The sequence below is a fragment of the Passer domesticus genome, chromosome Z, assembly GCF_036417665.1.
Source record: "Passer domesticus isolate bPasDom1 chromosome Z, bPasDom1.hap1, whole genome shotgun sequence".
Taxonomy (NCBI): domain Eukaryota; kingdom Metazoa; phylum Chordata; class Aves; order Passeriformes; family Passeridae; genus Passer; species Passer domesticus.
In genome coordinates, this window is record NC_087512.1 from 50,701,858 (window position 1) to 50,720,471 (window position 18,614).

Sequence of the window (18,614 nt, forward strand, 5' to 3'; positions counted from 1 at the left end):
GAGGCAGAGGGGGTTTGCAGCTGGCCGTGCCGTGCGGAGCCCGGCCAGCGCCGGGAGCCGCCCCGCCCGCGCTGTGCCCGCGGCCCCGGCTCCGCCGCGCTCGTCCCCGCCAAGTCCGGCCCGCGCCGGGGCAGCTGAGAGATTCAGCTTCGAGTTGTATTAGAGTGGAATTCATTCACTGAAGGTTTCTGGTGCAAAGATTGAGGAAAAAAGGAGAAAAGTTTAATTTCTGAAAGCCATTTAGAGTCCTGGAAGCCTTGTCTAGAGATCTATAAAGCTAAAGCCTCAGAAAACCTGAACCTACACCATCCCCAAATGGATTGATAAGGTATGGTGGGCACACCTCTGCTGTTTTCAGAGTCAATGAAACTGACAATGAATGTCTGGGAATTAGGAATGCCAGCCCAGATTTTATCTCCATTACTCTAAGAACACCTTAATGAGGCACTTCAGGAACTGAGCACTAACATTTTCACTCTGCTCTATTTACTTTGCATTTGAATACAGGCTGGTAGGAGAAGAGATCTGACTTTAATTTCTCCCCAAGTTACCTGTTGCACTTTCAGGTTAGGAGTACATGTAAAATGCAGCTAATCACTCCATCTATCCATGAATGTTCCACTGCTGAACTGACACACAGAAACATCCTTTTTCCTCTTTGTACCTTCCCAAGTGGTGTCTTAACTAGCAGGAGATTTGTGTAAATCACACAGAAAATCACCAAAACTTTTGAAATTAACACTCAATTCCATGATAAAAGCTTCTGAGAAAACGCTTGACAGGATCACTGAACAAACTGAAACTCGGAAGAGAAACATGCATTTTAGCACTGATCAAAGGGAAAGAAAAAGAAATGCTGTAAAATTTCCAAGTGGAAGATAAGGAGAAAGCCAGGAAGCACAGGAAGAACAAGGCCCTGTCAGATGAGCTGTGGAAGGTAACTTTGTGCCCCAGCTCTGTCAGAGGACGTTCCCCGTCATTGGTGCAAGCAGCTGGAGACAGAAATACTGCTTGATTTGGGGGCCACAGTCTTGGGAAGTGCAGAGGTGGTTCAATAACGTGACATGAGGGAGTTCCCCCAGAGCAACTGGGATGCCTGAAAGAAGTGAACAGCTCACCACAGCCCGGCCCCTCGGCTGCTTTTCCTTCTGACCCTCCTGGGGAGGCTCTGACATTTCCTCTTCCCTGATGGAAGTGCAGCTGCTGCCAAGGGAAACGTCCCCATACTGACTCAGTGTTCCCTTTGCTTCCCAATGTCCCATCTGCTGTCCCTGTGCAGGAGAGCTGCTCTGCCCAGGAGGAAGAGACCGAGGGAGAGCCTGGGAACATGGGGGGCTGCAATCCCTCCTGATCTAGTTCTGTTTGTGGATGGGTACAATTAGACTTGGATAGTTACAAGTGTAGGGATATTTACATACATTGACTGATATTTGTGTAGACATCTGTCTATGTGTATTGTTATGTTGATGCATGTAAGTTGATCTGTTTACATCTGTAGTTATATTTACATACTTGTACAGTTGTGTAGCTGTGTAGTTTTATTGCTGGGGTTGTATGGATTTTTTTATTGGTCCACTGATATTTGTATATTTATAGATAGGTTTGATATGTGTATATTATATATGTCATATATGTAATGAAATATGTAATACATATCTACATCTATATATTCTTATGGATATATATGTATTTACTTCTACTTAAATATATATGGAGTTGCATAGTTCTAAAATTGTATTTATTTAGTTCTGGATCTGAAATTCTTTAGAGAGGGATATTGATGTTTCTGTATTTGTATATGGGTTGTACAATTGTAGTAATAGGTAAAAAATTTAATTGTTATACTTCAATTCATATTTGTGTACAGTGAGTTGTACAGAGTTGCAATAAAATATTTTTTTTAACTGAAGTTGGTATTTGTATATATTTACAAAGCACAATTCTCGCAAAAAAATTACATTTTAAACTTAAATTGATATTTGCATGTTTATACATTGGCAGCACAAGTGTAGCAATTTAAAACAAATTTCATTTTTAAACTTAAGGTTTTTTTGCATATTTGTACATTACTAGTGCAGGTGTAACTATCTGCAAGAAATGCAGTGTTTCTATTGAAAGAAGTGTAGATTTGTGCTGCCCAAAGCCATGAGCAGATGGAAATGCTGCAGGATTGGGCCATGGCCAGCACATGCCCCACCTGCACTCAGGCTGGGCACGGGCAGCGCAGGTTTGGGATGGCAGCAGAGCCACACGTTGGCTCAGCACTGGCTGCCAAGGCCTGCTGAGAAAACTCCGGGACTCCACTGAGAGAAGAACTCCAAGCAGGAGCCACCTGGAGAGGACAAATCCACCCCCCATCCCACGGGCAGCTCTTTAGGAAGAGCTCCAAGTGTCCCCCTGGAGCTCATCCCAGAGCCCAGAAGCCAACAGGGATCCTGAGCCAGCTCCGCTGCCTTTGGCAGCACTTGGGCAAATGAGCTGCAGCAAGGGGGAGGCAGCAGTGACTGTGACTGCTGCAGGCTGGGGATGAAGGAAGGGCCACGGACACAAGTGCTGAGATGCTCCAAAATCCAGAAGGAGGCTGGAGAACTGGGAAGGAACAAGTTCTGAAGGCACTGAAACGATGGAAACCCCTTGTGTGAAGTTCCCTGAAGGAACTCCCAAGGACACGGATGCTATAATAAGTAGTACCAGAAGACACAAATGCAGTAACACCAGGAGATGGTCTGTATGACCCACAGGCAATGGCTTAGAAAAAGACCAAGTCTATATTTTATATCTTCTGTTTATTATAGTATCTATATTAAAATATATAATATGTAGTATATAGATGATGAATTACATTTATCATAAATTCATATGTGTTGTGTGATACATTTTGATATGTTTTGATAAATATTTTTATTTCATATAGTTTTGATATATTCCTCCAGCCTGGAGAGTGAAGATGTACAGCAGTCCAAAACCTTCTGCCCACACAGCAGTCAGCCCCGGCTGTGTGCATGCACACCCACCCACTGTCCTTGCTCTCCTCAGCACCTCAGGGCTGCTGTTTGCACAGAACTGGGATGAATTTAACTCGACAGAGCCACAAGTGGGCTGTCCAGCTTGTCATGAACACTCATGTGGCAAGGAACAACACAGAGCTCTTAAATCACATCATCACATGTCCTTTCATTCCTGCTGGGCACTGAGGAACTCTCAAAAGCACCAAAGACACAGAAAAGAGGTGAAAAAACTGGTATCATGCTACTGCTGGTATCCTCATGGAGGAAAATCTGTTGGGTTTCTTAAGGTTGTAGTTTTCCAAAAACTAGGAAAAAATCCTACTGCTCAGCACCAGTAGCTCCATTGTGAATGATTTTCTTGACTTGGCAAAGCTAGGATGTCAACAGTGGACTCCGTCCTTGGTTCCAATCACCTGCCCTCACCTGCAGACAAAAGCACCACCACCAGCAGAAGCTACATCACTCAATTTTCTCAAAAAGCTGGGTAACATTTTTGAGAAGAAACAAAAACATGTCAGACTCTGGATTAGTGACAGGACTCTGTGAAACAGTTGCAAAGCAAAGGGCAGCAGCTTCTCTCTGGGACACTCCTTGTGCTCCAGGGCAGCCGGGCTGTCCCAGATGCCCAGGACCCGGCGCTGCGTGAGCTCTGCAGAGCTGCACAGCGGGGAGGCAGCTTCGGGCACCTCAGCCCCTGGCCAGGAGTGGCTTCTTGCTCTGGAGGGCTCCCTGGGGGCAAATGCAGACTGCTGGCCTTCTGCTCTTGGCCCTAGCCTGGCCTTGCAGGGCTAATCCTGTTCCCTGTGTCACAAAAGTTCCCAGACTGAAATTTGTGCTCCAACATGACAGCCCCAAAGTCTGTGGCGTGTCAGGAAGCTCAGGAATGAACCTGCAGGGCTTGGAAAAGCTGTGCGTCCCCCAGAGCACAAGCAGTTCTCCAACAAGACTTCAAGGCTGAGGGACAAAGCTTCCCCCTTCAGCTCTCCACAGCAGCTCTAGGGAGTCTCTCTCCATTGTGAAATCTCCTTTGTCAGTCTACAGTGACAAGAGCTGGCTGCAGGAGGCATTTGCATTGGAACTCTCCCCAGATGGGGGGAAGAAGAGGGGATTCCTGAGGAAAGAAAAAGGCAACACTGTTTGGGAAAACACCAGCATGAGTTCACTACAACTCCAGGCCAGAAATCCCTTGAATAAAGCAGCATCCATCCATGGGGCAGCACTTTAGCTTTGAAATCAATCTGACAAACCTGCTGCCCCTTCCTGCTGCTGTAGCTGACTCTAAAGCACGAGAAATGTGCCAACTCTGCCAAAGACAGGCAGACATGGTGAGATAAAAAGAGCCAGTCTGCTGAAAAGGAGACCAAATGAATGTTTTCTAATGCCCCCTTCTCATCCTTTCCCCAGCCAAGCCAGAGCAATGTCCTTCCTCTCTGTCACCGATGGTGACCCAGGCACGGGATGCACAGTGGGGACAGAGCCCGCAACTGCTCCCAGTGCCTTCGCCACGGGCTTCCATTGCCCTGAAATGCCGTGCCGGGCGCTGCCCTTCCGTGCCGTGCCGTGCGGAGCCCGGCCAGCGCCGGGAGCCGCCCCGCCCGCGCTGTGCCCGCGGCCCCGGCTCTGCCGCGCTCGTCCCCGCCAAGTCCGGCCCGCGCCGGGGCCGCGCTGGGCGCGAGCGCAGCGCCCCCCTCCGGCCGCGCGCCGCCGGCGCAGCCGCGGCCGTTGCGCCGCGGGCGTTGCGGCCACAGGCGGCGATCGGAGCCATGGCGGAGCTGCCGCTGCCCGCCGGGCTCAGCGCCAGCGCCTTCCCCGCCAAGCTGTGGCGCCTGGTGAACAGCCCCCGCGTCCGCTCCGTGCGCTGGGACAGCCGCGCCCAGGGGCTGCTCGTCGACCTCTCGCTCTTCGAGCGGGAGCTGCTCAGCCCGGGCGACGCCCACGGGGGCGGCCAGGGGGTGGGGCCGACGCCGGACTCCTTCCAAGCCACGCACTTCGGTAGTTTCGTGCGGCAGCTCAACCTCTACGGCTTCCACAAGGTGCCGAGCCGGGTTGGCTCATCTGAGCCCGGCGATGCCGGGGGCTGGCTCCACTTCAGGAACCCCAACTTTCGCCGTGACCGCCCCGACCTCCTGCTCCATATCAAGCGCCTGACCAGGGCCAACAGGCAGCGGCTGGCAGCGGGGCTGGAGGTGCGCAGCCGCCAGCCCAGCCGCTTCCAGCAGCTCCGCACGGAGCGGCCGCTGGCGTCCTTCCCCGCCGGGCAGCCGCCCAGAGCCGGTGAGAAAGAGTGGGAGCTGTGGGCGCGGAGGCTGGCGTGGGCTGTGGCCGTGGGCCCTGCCCGTGCTGGGGCTGCTCAGCGCAGCTGCCCCGGCTGGCACAGGGGCTGTCCTTGGGCAAGGCAGCTGTGCCGGCAGGGCCCGGGCGCTGTGCCGGCTCTGCCGGGCTGCCGGGGCTGCGGGACGGTCCCGCCGCGGCTGCGCTCACCACAGCCCGGCCCGCTCGGCTGCAGCTGGCCCAGCTGTGCGCTGTGGCTGGCGCTGCTCCTTGCCTGGCCCAGAGCCCTGTCCCGGTCAAGCGCAGCTGGAGGGAGCCTCCTGTCCCTGTAGAGCAGAGGAGAAAGCACCGGGCAGTTGGGTTTCTGGCAGTTGCCTTCTGCCAAGGAGCAGCAGTGGGACAGTTTTCCCAGACAGTTGAACGAATAGGGCAGAGCTAATTAGACAAGGAATTGTTAGTTGAATAGCCCCAGAACATGTGGGGAATTTTTTCTTTCTCACCCTGTTTGGGAGGATGGGAGCTTTTGTCTTTCCTGATAGAAGTACAGTTGCTGCCAAAGGAAACACACCCAAAGACCAATAGTGACGCGGCCTTCTCTTTGCTTCCTTTCTTCTTCCCTCACTGCTACACAGTGCTCTCATACCAGGACCTCACTGCTGCCTCACCTGAGGGTTTACAGCTGCCTCCAGGCCCTTCCAGGCTAAGCGCAGGTGCTCAGGAGTCTGACTTTTTCCTGACATCTCCCAAGAAAGTCTTTGCCTCATCTGGATTTCTTGGGGTTTCATCAGAGGAACCAGGCACCAGCAAATTTCATCTCAAGCGTGAGCTCATCATTCCGCTGGTTCCCATAGACTGCAGATGCCGCCCTGAGCTCACCGTTTCTCTGCGTCCCATAGACCATCACAGCCCTTCCATGGCCTCTCCAGAGGGAAGCAGCTGCACATCTTCAGAGCAGTATTTGCCAGCCTGCAGTTCATCAGGTAGGGAAAGAGTTTCTACCCTTGCTTTCCAAGCAGGTCCTGGTTAGTGACCCTTTAAAGAGTTTTCCTGCAGTGCTCTATCATGGGTAGATCTCAAGCGAGAATCGGGTAGAAAGTGTCAAGTCGCCTAGGAAGAGGGATCTTGAAAACAGAAGGATTTTCTGCCAGCTTTTCCTGTCCTTGCTGCAGATTTGGAGGGTGTTCTGGGCATTTTCCAGACAGCCCTTCTGTAGGGGTACAAGGGCAAGGCAAAAGATATTGCCTAACAAGTCATCAGTGTTAGGTGCACTCCCCTCTTTCTTTGAATGAAGCCAGACTAGGATGGTGAGGGGATATTGCAGAGGTTTAAGACTGTCTGCCCTGAAAATCAAGCCAAACCACCGAAATGAGCTCTGCCTGCCCCAGAAGAGTTGGAGCTGCAGAATACAGCCTCACCCACAAGGCTGGTTTTAGAAAAAACTCACAGTTTAATTTCAGCATGTGTGTCTGAAGATCTGGGCTCTTCCTGGGTGAATCCACTTTCTGTGGTCTTTTGTGATGAGAAACCAAATGTAGCCAAATCCCAAAGCTGCTGGGAAGATGCAAAAGGCTGTGATTATAAAATGTGTGTGTGTGTGTCTATATCCCTTTGACAATCCATGCTTTAATCTGTGTACATGTGAATTAGGATAAATATTTTTTAAGAGGAGAACTCACTCCCCCAATCCCCTGGCAAGTCTGAATACATTTCTGGAACTGAGGTTGCTCTGTGCTTCCTGTGATGTTTGATCCAAGGCAGCACTAGAGCTCTGTGTCCCAAAGCCACATTGTGGAGCCTGACCAATGTGTTTGGATTCTTGCAGCCACCCCAGGCACTTCAGGCCCCAGCGCTCCAGCTGGCAGTGCTGGTTTTGCACCATGGACAGCCCCCAGCTGGCTGTGGAATACTCCTGGGCAAGAGGAATTGCCACCACCAGATCTGGACATGGTGCTTGAGACGCTGGAGGAGATGTTTTCTCCCTCTGCTCAGGTAACTGCATTGGACAGGGAAGAAAAGGGCTGGGAGCTGAGAGCTTGTGAATGTTGTTGCATGGCTGAGAAGCAAAGGCTTCTTGAGTTCAGCTCAGTGAATGGACAGGAAAAGATTTGCTTGGTGAAACAAGACTTCCTAAAGAAGAGGGAATGAAAAAGTCTCCCCCTGAATAAGGATGAAGAGGTGTGAGCCTGTGTTGGTCAGGTTTGGGTGCCTGTTTTCCTGGGAAGAATCCCTCGTGCAGGGGTGTTTGTGGTGAGGAAGTGGAAGCTTTGTAGGTTCTAAGAGGCTTTTTTTGGTGGGAAAGAAGAGAAGAGTGTTTGGAGAATTGCCAAGTGTCCCGTGCAGGGAGGGACATGCCAGAGGTGCCTGTTCCAGCAGCAGATGTGGGCTGTGCCTCTTTTGGGTGGGAAGGCCAAGGCAAAGCAGGGCTGGGCTGCAGCTGCTGCTGCTGCTGCGTGAGCCCTGCCGGGCGTGTGGGCGCTCCCAGAGCCGTGTGTGGGGCTGGGCTGGAGCTGCAGCTTTCTTGTCCTCTGGGTAACCTGGTGCCTGCAGCCCAGTCTCCATCTGGGAAATCCTCAGCTGGGCAAACTGGCCAGTCTTGCTGTCCATGTTGCAGAGCTCAGTCACCTTGCTCTTGGGCAGCTCTGTGGGAAGAGATGTGTGTTCCCATGCAGTCCCTGCCAAGCTGCAGCCTGGATGAGACTGCTTTGCTCAGGGTTGTGGAGGAGGAGCAAATCTCTGTGCCAGGACTCCTTCCTTAGCAGCCATTCCATGTGTTCAGTGTCACCCCCACGTTCAACACTGTCAGCTTTGACAGCTTTTGGACTGTGTTTGAGAAGTGAAATTGTTTTGACTCTTGAAGGGCTTTGGGGCCCAGAGTTCTTGTTAGGAACAAGGGATTAAGAGTGTGAGCCATGGAGTTGTTGGACCAGGTGTTTGGTGTAACTGGTGAGAAGGGTTTCTTCCTTTCTGTTTCTCTTTCAAGGGGAATATTAATGTTGCCCCAGAGTCTTCAGGAGGGCAGCCTGTGGACAGAGCTGAAGCAGAAGGAGCTTTGCCTGGCACCAGGAGGTGCGGGAACAATTCCCAGGAGCCCGAAGAGCTTGGTAAGGACAGAGTCCCCCTTGGTTTAGAGAGGTGTGAGATGGCTGCTGCGAGCCTGCCTCTGGCAGCAAGGGAGATGAGCAGAGTTGAGCTCCTGTCTGCAGGGCTGGTGCTTCCTGGTGCCTTTAGTTCAAATCCTGCACGGGCACAATCTCCCCGAGCCCTGCCCTCCACGCTTCTCCAGAGGCTCTGACACTGAGTCCTCTGCTGTGGCAAGGGAGGAGGGAATAAAGCTGACCTTGTGGAGTTGTGTCACCAACTCGGGTGTCCCAGTTTTGTGCTGAAGTCCGTGGATAAATTTGCTGTAGGGTGTCAGTGCTCTGGAGGCAACACTGAGTGACTCTTGAAGGGAGAGAAAAAAACCACAAGAAAAGGTCAGTGTAGAAGTCTGAGCTGTTTGTCTCCAAGCATTAAATCAATGTTGTACCAGTCTGCTGGTAGGTGTAGTGAGATACATTAAAAATACAAGCAGCAGAAGCTCTGAGGCCAAGCAAATCATCAGTCACAAATCCAGTAGCTCAAGGAAAACCTGAAATTACCCCAAATTAGTGAGAACTAAAGGAGAGATAGAGCACTTTGGATCTGCATGCTTGAGCAAAGCTGGTGCAGCCTGCAGGCCTGCTAGGAAGTTCTTTCCCTCCTAGCTGTTCATCCCAGAGCTGGTGGTTGTTTTGGAGGAGCTGTTGCTCACTGCAGAGGGCAGGTTGCAGACGGCAGGGAACGGTGCTGATTCATAGCTCAGCTTCCAGCAGCCCTGAGCTTCAGCCATTTCAGTGGGGACTGAGGTCTCTCTGTCAGCACAGAGAAAGAACAAGGCTGGGCTTCTTTGTGGCAGCTGGGGCTGCCTGTGTTTCCAGCTCTCATGGGTGCCCTTTGCACTGCAAGGGTTTTGACTTAATTGGGATTCTTCAAAACTTCAGAAATTTTCAATGCTTGGATGGATTCTGACTCTTTAAAGAGCAGGCTTCAAATTGCCAAGTGAGACTCTGCCTTTCAGGCCATCTTTTACAGTCTTTGACACAAGGACAGTGACTTCCAAGAGGAAAGATGCACAGAGGCCAATATTGACCCAGTGTTCCCTTTGCTTCTCAGATTTCCACCTAATCTACCTTGCCAGGAGGGCTGCCCTGCGTGAGAAAAAGGATCGGAGGGAGAGCCTGTGACCATCGGGCAGGTGGAATCCCTCCATTTATACATAGATTTATAGATTTCCATAGTTCTATTTATATATCTATGTAGTTACATTTATTGATTTATACAATCCTATTTATATATCCACATAGTTATATTTGTAGGTTTATAGAGGACATATATATATATATATATATATACATCTATACAGTTAAATCTATATATAGTTTTTGATGTGATAGAATTATATTTATGTGCATGTAGTTACATTTATAGATTTTAAAATTGACATTTATATACATAGAGAGTAATAATATATTTTTAATATTTTTATATTTATAAATCTGCATCTATATGTAGTTAGAGTTATATGGATTTTTAGATGGATAGATTGATGTTAGTGTAGGTCTAGGCAGTATTTTTACCTCTTTCCCCCTCGGCTGCCTTTTTCACCTCTGGCTTTTCCCCCTGTGCCCCCTGTGTCCCCTCTCCCTGGGCTGGGTCCGAGCTGGCGGCCGGGCCGGGCGCAGCAGCAGTTCCAGCCCCGGATGTCCCTGGAGCGCTGGGAGCTGCCGGTGGCCCCAGGCACTGTCCCCTGAGGAGCTGCTGAAGGACGGTGAGACTGAGGGGGCTGAGGGGGCTGAGGGGGCGGTGGCGCTGAAGGGACGGTGACCCTGAGCTGCTGCTGGGGCTGAGGGCTGTGGGGCAGCCCAGGGCCATGGTGGCACTGAGGTGACAGGCAAGTGGCACAGGCTGAGGGGGTGGCAGGTCTAAGGGGACGGGATGGGTCAGAAGGGACTGAGGGAGGTGAGAGGACTGTGAGGGGCTGGAGAAGCTGAAGGGGGCTGGGGGTTTGGCGAGAGCATGGCGGGGCTGAGGGGATGGAGGGGCCAGCAGGGAGCACAGAGGGCTCCGGGACTGCAGCTCTGCCAGGCCTTGGAACCAATTCCAGAGCCTCCACTTTTGCCACAGCTGCAATGAAGACCACGAGGACCGCCGGAGACTGCCGGGAGCCCGCAGGGAGAAGCCGAGGGCCAGCAGCAGGAGCAGGGAGCGGGGCCCTGCTGCTGCCAGCCTGGAGAGAGCCCGGGTGAGGCCCCAGGGCCGGGGAGGCAGGGTGGGGCTGAGGCTGGCGTGGGCTGTGGCCGTGGGCCCTGCCCGTGCTGGGGCTGCTCAGCGCAGCTGCCCCGGCTGGCACAGGGGCTGTCCTTGGGCAAGGCAGCTGTGCCGGCAGGGCCCGGGAGCTGTGCCGGCTCTGCCGGGCTGCCGGGGCTGCGGGACGGTCCCGCCGCGGCTGCGCTCACCACAGCCCGGCCCGCTCGGCTGCTTTCTCTTTCTGACCCTCCTGGGGAGGCTCTGACATTTCCTCTTCCCTGATGGAAGTGCAGCTGCTGCCAAGGGAAACGTGCCCCTACTGACTGAGTGTTCCCTTTGCTTCCCAGATGTCCCATCTGCTGTCCCTGTGCAGGAGAGCTGCTCTGCCCGGGAGGAAGAGGCCGCAGGAGAGGCTTTGAAGATGGGGCAGCTGGGGTCCCTTTTCTTCCTGTTATATATCTGTTCATATATATAGTGTATATTATGTAATATTTAATTTCTGTTTACATATGTAGATTGTTATATAGGTATTTATATATATAACAATATATATATTTTATATATATAAATATTTCTGTGTGTGTGTGTTTAGTACTATTTAAACATGTATGGAGTCATATAGTTGTACAGTTGTATCGATAAGGTTCTTGGTACAAGGTTCCTTGGGGAGGGAATGCAGCGGCGACAGCTAGCCTGTAAGACTCTGACTCCCCGGCACGCTCCGGCCGCGCCGCCGGCAGCACTGAGGGGGGAAGGGCACTCTCCCCCTGGGAGACTTCCTAGGGAGAGTGCTTAAGGCTGAATGCCTTCAGAAGGGCGAGAACCCCCAGAGCCGTTGGAAGAGGAGCTGGGCTGCGACCCACAGGAGAAAGACCGGACCGCGCCGACAGGGAAAACGGGAGGGTTTATTGAAAGTGCGTCGGGCGCGGACAAAAATGCTTGCCCGGCAGGGCCTTATAAACAGAATACAATGACCAATCTAAATTTTTGAGAGGAGGGAATAACGCGTAACAAACATCTCGGATCTCCAGTGGGAATAAACTGAGGGTTGAACCCTGACCTCTGGTCCAATCACTCAGTGTCCAAGACAGAAGGTTCTGGATGGAAGGGTATGGACACTGAATAACAGACAGGCAGCCAGGGAGGGATTAGGAGAGATAACTCGTAACTGACGGGACAATCAAGGAGAGGGAGAGAGAGAGAGAGCCCGGGCAAAACCATAAACAGGAATGGGGGGTACAGGAATAAACCAACTTAAAACTAATGCACCCCTACAAGGGAATGCATATTTTTGTATTTCTATATGGGCTGTACACTTGTAGTAATATGTAATAAATTAGGTTGTTAAAGTCCTAATTGATCTTTGTATCTAGTGAGTTGTAGAGGCTGGCAATAAATTAGGTTTTGTTAACTGAAGTTGGTATTTTTATATTTTTACATAGACTGGTTGTAGTAATCTAATAAATTCTTGTTCTTAATCCAAATTGAGATTTGTGTAGTTCTGTATTGTCAGCACGGGTGCAGCAATTTGAAATAAATGATGTTTTTCAATGGAAATTGATCCTCGTGAGTTGTAGCCGCAGCTCTCTTCACAGAGAGCAGCAGCTACATCGTGTGTTTGTCCATCAGCAGTGTGGCAATCTGCAAGAAATGCCATTTGTCAGCTGCGATGGGGGTTTTGTGATTTGTGCTACCCCAAGCCATGAGCAGATGGAAATGCTGCAGGATTTGGGCCATGGAAATCTCCGGCCATGGCCAGCACATGCCCCACCTGCACTCAGGCTGGGCACGGGAAGGGCAGATTTGGGATGGCAGCAGAGCCACACGTTGGCTCAGCACTGGCTGCCAAGGCCTGCTGAGAAAACTCCGGGACTCCACTGGGAGCAGAGCTCCTGCTCTGTGGATATGCAGATAATTCAGTCCATGTTTGGTTCTTTACAGACAGACACACACAGAGAGCTGTAGGCAGCGCTCAGTAACCCGTGACATACTCGATTGTGGGAACTGAAATGGATATTTCTCTGTTTAGAGATAGGGGCAGCAGAGTGGTGCCATTCTGCAGCCATCTTGTATCAGGCAGTGGTCGCTCTGTCTAAGCAGTGCAGTTGCAGCAGTCTGTAATGAATTTCCCTTTTCAACTGACATTGGCTTTGGGGCACTTCTCATTTCCTTGATGAGCGACCACATCAATGTTTGTCCCTATTTCTTCACTGATCCTGAAGCTTTGACGAGTGTGTGACAGGCCGTGGCACCCAATTCCTCACAGGTGTGTCCAGCTGTGGGTAAGAGACCTGTCTTGTCTGTGAAACATCCGTCTGAGGGTATTTGTCAGAGAGATGTGGTCCATCTCCAGAACCCCCTCAGGCAGCACCCTGGCTAGGGAGGGGAAAAATGTAAGGGGATTTATGGCATTTCTTCTCTTTTAACATGTATTTGCACGAAGCTGTAGCCTAAACTTAGTAAAGCAAAGGATAGACTTTGTTTGGTCATGCCGTGTGGAGCAAATGGTGCAGGAACAGCCACAAGCCAAACTGCAGGAGCAGCTTCTTCTTGGTCCTAACAGGACATTGTGTACAAGAAAGCACCACAATCTTATTGATTCGATGTTGGGAAGGATGAAAATTTGACAAGAAAGTCTCACAGATACGTATGCTTAGCAGAAAGATTTTTTGAATGTAGAAGCTGAGGAAGGAATAGAGATGGAAGCAAGTTTTGATATAGAAGAAAAGAATTGCTGAGCCAGTCTTACTGGATAACCAAGGAGGCAAAGGATATGTTAGTTAGAAGGGGTTTTTATGACTTAGAACAAAGGATAAGCCCACCTCAAACAAGAAGATGTTTTTACTAAGCAGAAAGATAGCACAGGCAAACAAGTCAGCAAATGTTGCAAGTAGAAAAAAGGTGTCAGAATTTTCCACTGCAAGAAAACTGAAAAACAACTTCTGGCTTAAACTGTAAACACATTTAGTGATTGGAGAATACTAACATGAATATGGTAATTGTAGTAGTTATGATAGGCTATAGATAAAAGTTAAGGTATAGATTGGTTCTACTGTATTAAGATGCTCAGCAAAGAAAAGTATATAATGCATTTGTAACCTAAAGGAAGGGTCTCCAGGCCTGCCTGCAGATGCAGCTGACAGCTCTAGGCACAGGCTCTGTCGCCCACGACCCTGGACTGCTCTAACGTCTTGCATGTGATAAACTGCGTTTTGGAAGAGCGCCTGGAGTCCCGCATCTCTCATTTAGGCTCTTACAATTCACCTCTTAGGTAAAACCACAGTGATTCACCGTGTCAAACTAGCTGGGGATGGAAATAACAAACATCCCTGGGCTGGGGCAGAAGCCTGGGAGTCACACGCTTGGAAAAAGAGAGCTGGCAAAGCCAGCCCAAGGCGCAGGCACGCATTTGGCTCCAGGCAAGAGGGAGCTTGTACTGCACAGCTCGGAGGGACTCCAGGCAGAGGAGCCGTCCGGCGGCAGGGAGCAGCTCCCGCTGTCACTGCCAGGGAAGGACTCGCAGGACGCAGGAGGAGCGGGCACATCGCGGATGGACAGCGGAGCCCCTCCTGAGCCCCGAGGTGACCCCTCCTGCTGCTGCAGTCACAGCACAGCCACCTGCCCTGCAGGCTCTCTTTGCCTTCCTAAGCCTCAAGCTGTGTCGGTGTTTTTCCTTTTCATGAACGGGCCGGGGCTGCTCGGGTACAAGACTTGAGCGTTATTGGCGGGATCAGCCTCGTTACATGGTTGAGACAATAGGCAGAGGGCAAAGCTCACGTACAGCCAGCAGCAGCCAAAGATTTCTTTCTTACAGAGCATCTTAAAAACTTTTTAGCCAATAGCATGTTGCTAAAGCTTACAGACAGTTGTTTTAACCGATTACTAAAAGTACACGTACACCTGCTTCACACAGTGCTTGCGTGTCTTCTTTTTATTAACAATACACAATGTTCCATTAGTAAGCTTAAAACTTTCTACTATTTTGCTAAGCATATTTTCCTGCCATCTAAAAGTCTATCTTAGCCAAGCCTAAGACTCAAGCTCTTGTTTAATATCCTCACTTGCTCTACTATTGTAACATTTTCTACTTTCAGACTTTGCAGCTGCAGATAGCTCTAAGTGTCTTGGCTCTTTCTGTTTCTAAGGCCTGCTTTCCCAGCTTTCTAGAGATCTTCTTAGCTTTACTAATTCCTCCACAACCCACTGCAGGAAGCAAACCTGATTACAAATGAAAGCAATTATACCAGATCAAAACTTGTTGGCCCACTGCTAATACTGGATGTTTAATTTTTTAGACTGCATTAAGTACCATCTGTGTTTCCAAAGGTGGTGCTCCAAATTTAGAACCGTGCATTCTCTCCTTCAGCTGATATACACACACACACATATATATATTTATACACACATATATGTTTGTAATTTTCTATGTTTGTAACATCTGTGTGAAGAAAGGGTAAACTTAAGAAAGTGTACTTTTTTCACAGCAGCACAGTTCCATAGAAATTTATTTGAATTTTTTTTCTGAGGTACCCATATTATAAAGACACTTTGCTAAAACTAGTAAGGATGAGAGTTGCAGGGCTGGTTTAAAATCGAATCCAAATTTGATTTCATTCTGTGCAATATTTCCATTAAATCTGAATAATGCCCAAGACTAAAATACTAGAGCTCTATTTTTTTTTCCCATAGGAAACAAGGCATAGGTATACTTTTGATTTTTCATTTAAATAGAGGAATCCACTGGACTAACGGATACCTTGGAACTTCTTTATCATTTACAACTACCGACAGCTCTCAGGAACAGAAAGATTAAAGGAAGGGAGGAGAGCAAATATTTTAAAGCTATGACCTGAGAGTTATTGTACATCAATCTGGAGTTACTTTACATCACTTGGTTAAATACACCATTACCTAAAAATCATGTATATATGTATTTGGTAAGAAGTATCAACTGAATAAACGCTATACATAAACAAGTTCTCATCTAATTATTTTTTGCTAGCCTCATGTTCTCTTCTTATTTAGTAAAATCAGGAAGAGAAACACTGCTGTTCTTTGAAAAATTAATCTGTTAAAATATTGACAACCCTGATGTTTGATGTAGGAGTCTACAAGCAATAATTTTAATTGTCACCAAAGAAGAACAAAAGGGACACATCATCTGTGGTAAACACCAGACATTGTTGCCAGTAGGGTTGAACAAACTATCTGTATGATGTTGTACAGCAGTTAACGTGAAGATCTCATCAATGATGGAGATAAGAGACACTGACCCTTGAGGATTCAAAGAAGCATTTGATAACAATAAGAAGAGCTTATCTTGCCCATCTTAGTTATACTTAAAATGTATTTTATAGGAATTTGATTTATACTGATTGAAAACTCATCACTTCTTGTATGTTGCTGAATAACTAATGCTGATTATTTTAGTCTCAGCCCACAGACTTCAAAGATAAACACATTGCTTCAGCTTGCAGTATGGAACCAGTATCACTTGATTTTGTCACTGAAGTATCAGGAAGTGTTGTAAATGACACAGACTGCCATGGCGAGGTATTCCCAGGATCCGGTCAGCACTGCAAGTAAACATAGGTCTGATTTGCAGTCTGGCAGCAAATTTGCTGAGAGCAAACCAAATCTCTGAAATTGCCATGGCTATAAAGGAGAAAATGTGCCAGTAGAAAAAAGCTGGATAACAGATTCGGTAAGAAATCATAAAATGACAATTAAGCAACGCTATTGCAGAATTGTAAACACAAGTGGCCAGTATCATCATATCCTGTTTAGAAAGGCAGCAAAAGTCATAGTTAATCATTGCATAGTTAATTATTCTCCTCATTCATCTGGGGGTTGCTGAGGCAGCAGCAGCAATGCTGTTCCATATCAAAGATTTGTTATTGTTCAGACCACATTCTAAAATCTCTTGATTATCCACGTGCAGCATGACTTATTCTTTCAGCTAATATTTGTGCTCTTGGTAATAGGATAGTGCAGCCATGGATCGGAAGAGGCATTTTAGATCACTGATTTTATGGTTTCCATCTAGGAAAAGTAATACTAAAAAAGCTTTAACATTCTTCACATTTCATTCTTTCAAGCCATCTAAACCAAGAATCACTTTTGCCTAAGTTTTTGTCTTTGCTCTTCTGGGTTGCTCCAAGATTTGCACATGAAGGCTTGCCAAGCCTCTGATAACCAGGCATCTAGAATTTACTCTTGTGGTCTCAGCACAGCCATCTAATACTGTTTTAAATGCAACATGTCCATAAAGAGCCTACAGATACCACCCAAGACCTGCAGAGCACACATGTCCTTTTGGACAGGCAAATAAAAAATGGCATCTCCCCTTAAAAATGCTCTCTAACACTCTTAGGCAGCTCCATAAAGTTTCTGTAGTGGGACTGCATGTTCTTTGCAGTCCTTATTTCCCCCACTAAAAAGGAGGTGTATTATTGTTGGTATTTAATAATTTTGGGCTGTACTTTAGTTTCCATGTGCCTGTTCCTCCATAGGAGCTGGGTGTCCAAACTGCCTGCAGAGCTGGTGGAGATCTCATCCTCGGTTCAGGTGCCTTCAAGTGGGCATCTTGTTCAATTTAATCTACCCTGTGGGATATGTTGTGCCTCATTTGCTGCTCCAGAAGGAAAAAGGTCTCCCACACACACACACACCCCCATGCACACCTCTACAGACATGGGGTTCAGGGCAGGGGTCTCACGTACAGGAGATGAGCTGCTGAGGCTGAAGGTACACTCATCTTCTTTAAACAGATAAATATTGATTAGATATAGATATATAGAAATACAGATATAGATATAGATATATAGATATAGATATAGATGATAGAGATAGAGCTAGCTAGATAGATAGACAGATGGATAGATAGATGATATAAATATATAAAGATATAGATAGATATATGAAAATCTAGCTCAGCTCGGAGGCATGAGGGGCTGCAGGAGATGTTGGCAGCTGCAGATGTGCTCAGCTGGCACTTCTGCTCTTGGCTCCCAGGATAAGCCCAAGAGGCTTTGTTGAGGAGGTCTCCATTGGTGGGAACACAGCTTCGTGAAGGGCACTGACTTTGGGAGTCTGACTTCTGAAACAAATGAATCCCTTTCCTGAATCACTGTGATATTTGGCAGGTATGAATGGTTATAGTGACACTCACTTAAGGAGAGGGTCACACATGGATGTGATGTAGCAATAAAAACAAAACAACCACACAAGTGGAATGCACTTTCTGACTCTTTCCTGTGAACTGTCAGCACTTTTGTCCCTACTCATGTGACTGCTAGAAGAATAGAAAGGAGAACAGCAAATTCAATCTGAAGAGTGGTGTGAAATACCAAAATAAGATTTCCAGAGAGCAGAGGAATGATTGTGATTTATAAGCATGTATCTCATTTTTACTGGAGGAAACAGAGACTGATTACAAAGGATATCCAGATCACTTTAATGTTCTCTCTGTCATCTTTTCACAAAGCATGCAATTTCCAACCCACTGCAGTCAGTGAGAATCCTTTCACTGACCTGAACAGGACAAATGTTTTTATCATAATAGAAGGCACTTATGCATGGATTTTTATTAAAGATGTGATAGCCAGACTTGTCTTTCTTACATTTGTTCTGGTTTTCCTACCATTCCTTTTGGTCAGCAACTTACTAGCAGACTTCAGAGATTGCTTGACATAGTTTGACACTATTTGATTCTGCCTGTATTTAACAGCACTCTGTGGACAATATTAACTGTACTTCGTGCTTTTCCCTACTTTATTTGTACAGCCTTATTTAAAAATAAATGTGAAAAAAAATACATGAAAATTTGTACAACTTGGAATAAAAGTTACAGAGTCGTAGCCATTCAGTGTATCAAAAGGGTTAATGTTTGCAGTATGCGTTTCTGTGTTTTTATTCTCAACTTACTCTAAGTTTCCTTTTGATCCCTAGATTGCTTCCTTGTCTTCTCTGAAGTGCAACCTTCTCAGGCAGGTCTAGGGAATTCCTCAA

The 18,614-nt window shown here is 48.0% G+C and overlaps 1 protein-coding gene across 1 annotated transcript; it reads left to right on the forward strand.

The window, feature by feature from the left end:
• Window positions 1-4,447: 4,447 nt before the first annotated feature.
• On the forward strand, window positions 4,448-10,122 carry LOC135291230 (uncharacterized). Its single transcript, XM_064405261.1, has 4 exons — window positions 4,448-5,282; window positions 5,912-7,268; window positions 8,260-8,380; window positions 9,471-10,122. The coding sequence occupies exons 1-2, from the start codon at window positions 4,448-4,450 to the stop codon at window positions 6,304-6,306; spliced, it is 1,230 nt and encodes a 409-aa protein (XP_064261331.1). The 3' UTR covers window positions 6,307-7,268; window positions 8,260-8,380; window positions 9,471-10,122.
• Window positions 10,123-18,614: the final 8,492 nt, after the last annotated feature.